Source organism: Glycine soja, chromosome 10, assembly GCF_004193775.1.
Source record: "Glycine soja cultivar W05 chromosome 10, ASM419377v2, whole genome shotgun sequence".
Classification (NCBI taxonomy): domain Eukaryota; kingdom Viridiplantae; phylum Streptophyta; class Magnoliopsida; order Fabales; family Fabaceae; genus Glycine; species Glycine soja.
This window is the reverse complement of record NC_041011.1, coordinates 43,557-48,641: the sequence shown is the minus strand read 5'-3', so window position 1 is coordinate 48,641 and position 5,085 is coordinate 43,557. Positions and strand designations below refer to the sequence as shown.

The 5,085-nt window shown below is 31.1% G+C and overlaps 1 protein-coding gene across 1 annotated transcript; it reads left to right on the top strand.

The window, feature by feature from the left end:
- Nucleotides 1-1,486: 1,486 nt before the first annotated feature.
- On the top strand, nt 1,487-4,738 carry LOC114372437 (benzyl alcohol O-benzoyltransferase-like). Its single transcript, XM_028329989.1, has 2 exons — nt 1,487-2,006; nt 3,654-4,738. Exons 1-2 carry the CDS (start codon nt 1,566-1,568, stop codon nt 4,575-4,577), a joined length of 1,365 nt encoding a protein of 454 aa, XP_028185790.1. The 5' UTR covers nt 1,487-1,565; the 3' UTR covers nt 4,578-4,738.
- Nucleotides 4,739-5,085: the final 347 nt, after the last annotated feature.

Genomic DNA, 5,085 nt, shown 5'->3' with positions numbered 1-5,085 from the left:
ATTTATCTTATATTCTCTCTATTTTTATTAAGTGAAGACGTGATGTGATTAATAAATATTAAAAAATGAATTTAATATCGTAAATAATAAATATTATGATAAAATATTCTAATATGAAAGTAATTTTTCTTAAAAAAATTATTTTAGAAGAATTAAAAAATACTAAGGACCACACCAAACATTAATAAAAACCAAAACTTCTATTTTATATTAAAATAAAAATAGACATATGTCATGAAAATTAAAAGCTAATTTTTTTCTCAAAATATTTTTTTCATGATTCTTTCTTTTATATATATATATGGAAAATATTTTTTATTTTTTAACTTAAATCATAAAATATGATAATGTCCTTAATTTAATTTTGAAAAGCAAAAAGATTCAATAAATTTTTAATTTTTGAGTGTGTCTTAAATACTATTATACACTAACTATGATGAATATTATAACATTCTATATATATATAATTCATTAACACCTTATGTAAATATAAAAGACATACACCATTAATATTAATATATGTTAATCCTATGATTTAAAATATCTTAATAAATATTATAACTTTATTTATTAAGATATTATAAATAATAGGATTAACATATACTGTGTTATGTGTGATGTGTTATATGATAGGAAAAAATGGTATTAATAACGTATTTAGTACAAAAAAGTGTCCATCAATAAATTTTTCTTTTATTAAAATTGAAATCGAATTAACCTAATTATTTTTCATTGGTCCGGAGCTTTTATTCTTCAAAAATTGAACTAGTTATTATCCTATATATTATAAAACAAGCATATATACATTTATTAAACAAAAAAGAAGAAGTTAAAAAACATTATTATAAAAATGTCAGAAAATCATTCTTCTTGAAGCGCCGTGGGTGCTGATGGTTTGATTATTTAAATAATTATAATTATAATTAATAAATAACTAAATTATAAGTGGTTATAATAATTACAACTAATTATAATTTGACATAATAGATTATTATTTTTAAAAATTGATTATATAATCATTTATGTATAACTAGTTATACCTAAAATTTTGAAATAATTATTTTTATAAAATTAGTTATAATTTTATAATTATAAATATTTTTTGAATAAAAATAAAAATTTGAAAGAATCATTTTTATAAAATTGATTACGATTTTATAGCTATTTTTATTTATTATTGTTAGTTATGATTATTATTTTTAAAATTGGTTTTATTTAGCTACCCTACTTGTCAGTGTCACATTCACATATTTAGTAAACGAATCAACAGATTCACATGCTAATTAATCTTAAAAATAGAAAATAGATTTTTAACAAACCAACGGACCAATAATTTATAAAAAGCCTTTTGGCATGGCGTTACGTCGCATCACGCTCCTTGTTTCCACACCGATCATAATTAAAGAAGAAGTAGAGCAGGAAAACACGATGTGGGTCATGCCATATTTTCCATATTTCAATATTTCCATTAAATATACATACAAGTGCTGTTCGTTAAGTCTCCACATTGAAGTATACATACCATTAATTAATTCTATTTCCATCATTAACTTTCAATTCGGCTAATGGACACATCATTGGTGTTTACCGTGAGGAGGCGTGAGCCAGAGCTGATAGCTCCGGCGAAACCCACCCCTCGCGAAGTGAAGCTACTATCCGACATAGATGACCAAGATGGGTTACGGTTCCAAATTCCGGTGATACAGATCTATCGCCACGACCCATCCATGGCAGGGAAAGACCCTGTTGAGGTTATCAGAAAGGCTTTGGCCAAAACGCTTGTGTTCTACTATCCTTTTGCTGGTAGGCTCAGGGAAGGACGTGATCGGAAACTGATGGTGGATTGTACTGGGGAATTAGGTGTTTTGTTCATTGAGGCTGATGCAGATGTCACTCTTAAGCATTTTGGTGATGCTCTTCAACCTCCTTTCCCATGCTGGGAGGAACTCCTTTATGATGTTCCTGGTTCCCAAGGAGTTCTTAACACTCCCCTCCTGCTTATACAGGTATAATATATCTTTATTATATCTTAAAAATGTTCAATGATCAATAAACTTTTTTTTAAATGAATAAAAAAAATAGTTTTTCTTATATACTGGAATAATAAAAAATTATTTAGTATTTTCATTTTAATTATATTTCTCTTATTTATTCTTTTTATTAATTTACACTCGTTCAAGTGTAGTGTTGATTATGTTGCTGATTATGTCCTAAAGATTTTGATTTCAATTCTTACGATCATTATAAATTAAAGGTGATTTAACAACGTGTAAAGTTGTAAACTAAAAGTTATACCAATTTAAATTTATAACTAATTTTTTTTCCTATACTTTAAATATTCTGTTAGCCAAGGCTTTGATTGATTTGTGTCCCCTTCTTTATATATCCTTGGTATTAAAAAAATTATATTAATTTTCAATCAGTTTAACTCCATTCCATAGGTTCCGATTGGTAAAGTGAAAAAAATAGGGTGGATGAAAACAAAACAAGTGAAGCAAGTTATGTGAGAAATAATAAAATGAAAATTAAAGGTGATTGGACGTTGAAGAAAAATAAATAAATAAATAAATAAAATGACAAATAGAAATGTATGAAAAATAATAGAATAGATCTTATTGTTTTTAAAAATATTTTCATCTCATTCACTTACACCAATTAAATAATACAATTTGATTTTATCATCTCTCCCTTTCCCTCTTCCTCCTACCATGCAAACAGTTATAAATATACTTAAAAAATAAAGGTGTATTAGGATATCTATACTTGTCATGTGCCAGATTTTAGTTTGGAGATCAATTTCCACTTATTAGATCTAACATGGTTTAGTTGGAAATATTTAATTTGAAAAAATATTTTTTTCGGAAATGATTATAAAAAACTACATTTTTTCTTAATATGTTATTAACATTTAAATATGTATTCAAATTAATTGCTCAAATACTCAAATCCCACAAGTGAAAATGACTACAATGTAATTTTTCAATATTGTATTTCTTAAAGGAAAAAAGCTGTATTGTAGAAACGTGATTTTTGAAAAGTACAATGATATTATCAAACCCTTTATATAGTAGTGTGAAATAAAACAGGACAAAAATAATGGACCACAAAGTAAGATTATTCACGAGTGAGGTGATATCAAGAACAAGAGACATAATAAATAGAAGTAGTTGGTAGTAAATAAAATGTAAAGGAAAACGACCTGATATAATAATGAGTTAAAGAGATTTTTTATGTTTATTTTACAATTTTTATAATAAAGTTTAAATCTGGTATTTAATGTAAATTATTGAAAATTTTCATCAGTACGTAGGTTCAAATCTTTTAATTTATGAACATGCTTTTCATGCATGCGTTATGTGTACGTAGTTCTTACTCCCTTTTAAAAAAATGTGTCGTTCTTGTTTTATAGTTGAAGAAACAATTTTTTGAACAGTGACACATTTTTTCTATTTAATTAGTTCTTTAAAATTAAACTGTCTTTTTATATATGTTTGATTTTGTGTGAAAGACAAGAATCCATACTTTAAACAAATGGAAGACTAAAAGAAAGTGATTTTCATAAAACAATAATTTTATATTTAGAAAGAATATTAATTAAAAACATATTCAGGGTAGAGTAGTAGTTTCTTTGAGTTGAATTGGAATGGGCGCAGGTAACGCGGCTCAAGTGCGGGGGTTTCATATTGACTCTCCGGCTGAACCACACGATGAGCGACGCAGCCGGTCTGGTCCAATTCATGAGCGCGCTGGGCGAAATAGCTCGCGGGAGGCACGAGCCATCGGTCCCACCACTGTGGCGCAGAGAGCTCCTGAACGCGCGGGACCCACCAAGAGTCACGTGCACCCACCGCGAATACGAACAAGTCCCCGACACCAAAGGCACCATCATCCCCTTAGACGACATGGCCCATCGCTCTTTCTTCTTCGGCCCCAGCGAGGTGTCCGCCATCCGCCGCCTCATCCCACGCGCCGATCAATGCTCCTCCTCCAACTTCGAGGTTCTCACCGCATGCCTTTGGCGCTGCCGCACCATAGCGCTGCAGCCAGACAAAGACGAGGAGGTTCGCATCCTCTGCATAGTCAACGCGCGCGCCAAGTTTGACCCACCTTTACCAAGTGGTTACTACGGCAACGCTTTTGCGTTCCCCGCTGCGGTCACCACTGCAGGGAAGCTGTGCGAGAATCCTTTGGGATACGCTGTCGAGTTGGTGAGAAAAGCGAAAGCGGACGTGACTGAGGAATACATGCACTCGGTGGCGAATTTAATGGTGGCCAAGGGACGGCCTCACTTCACTGTTGTGAGATCCTATGTTGTGTCAGATGTGACTCGTGCTGGGTTTGGAAACGTTGAGTTTGGGTGGGGGAAGGCTGTTTATGGAGGACCCGCCAAGGGAGGGGTTGGAGCCATACCTGGTGTTGCTAGCTTTTACATACCTTTCAAGAATGCTAAAGGAGAGGAAGGGTTGGTTATACCGGTTTGTTTGCCGTCTGAGGCCATGGAGAGGTTTCAGAAGGAGTTGAACAGTGTGGTTAACAACCACATCGTCCAACCTAGCATCATTGTTTCTTCCTTGTAGATCGATTCAATACTATTCCAGTTTTTACTTCGTGCCAATTAAGGAATAAAGAAATAATTTAGCATTTCATTTTGATGTGATCGAGTACGTATAATTAATTATTAACAAGCCAGTGGTACCAAGACAAGAGTGACAAAACTATTAGTTAATACTTCATATTATTTACCACGCCATGCACCGATGCACGATATACTAATTCAATGATATTACTAGTTTGTAGTTAGTCTTAATAATTTGTTAAGGTTTCAATTTTTTTAATACATGTAAGTTTGGCTAGTTGATACATATCAAAAGATATATATATATATATATATATATATATATATATATATATATATGATACGTAAGTAATATTAAAGATGAAAAGATATATATGCATGCTAGTAAAAGTTAATAGTATTTATGTCGACAACACGGTGTAATTCAAAATTTGTTTGTGTTAGAAGAAAAATTATCAAAAGAGTCACTATGTGCCACAAATTAAGGCAACTCTCCAATAGTAATGGTT

Coding starts and splice junctions, on each gene's coding strand:
- LOC114372437 (XM_028329989.1), top strand. CDS start 1,566: ATGGACACATCATTGGTGTTTACCGTGAGGAGGCGTGAGCCAGAGCTG. Junction 2,007..3,653: donor CTCCCCTCCTGCTTATACAG/GTATAATATATC, acceptor GAATGGGCGCAG/GTAACGCGGCTCAAGTGCGG.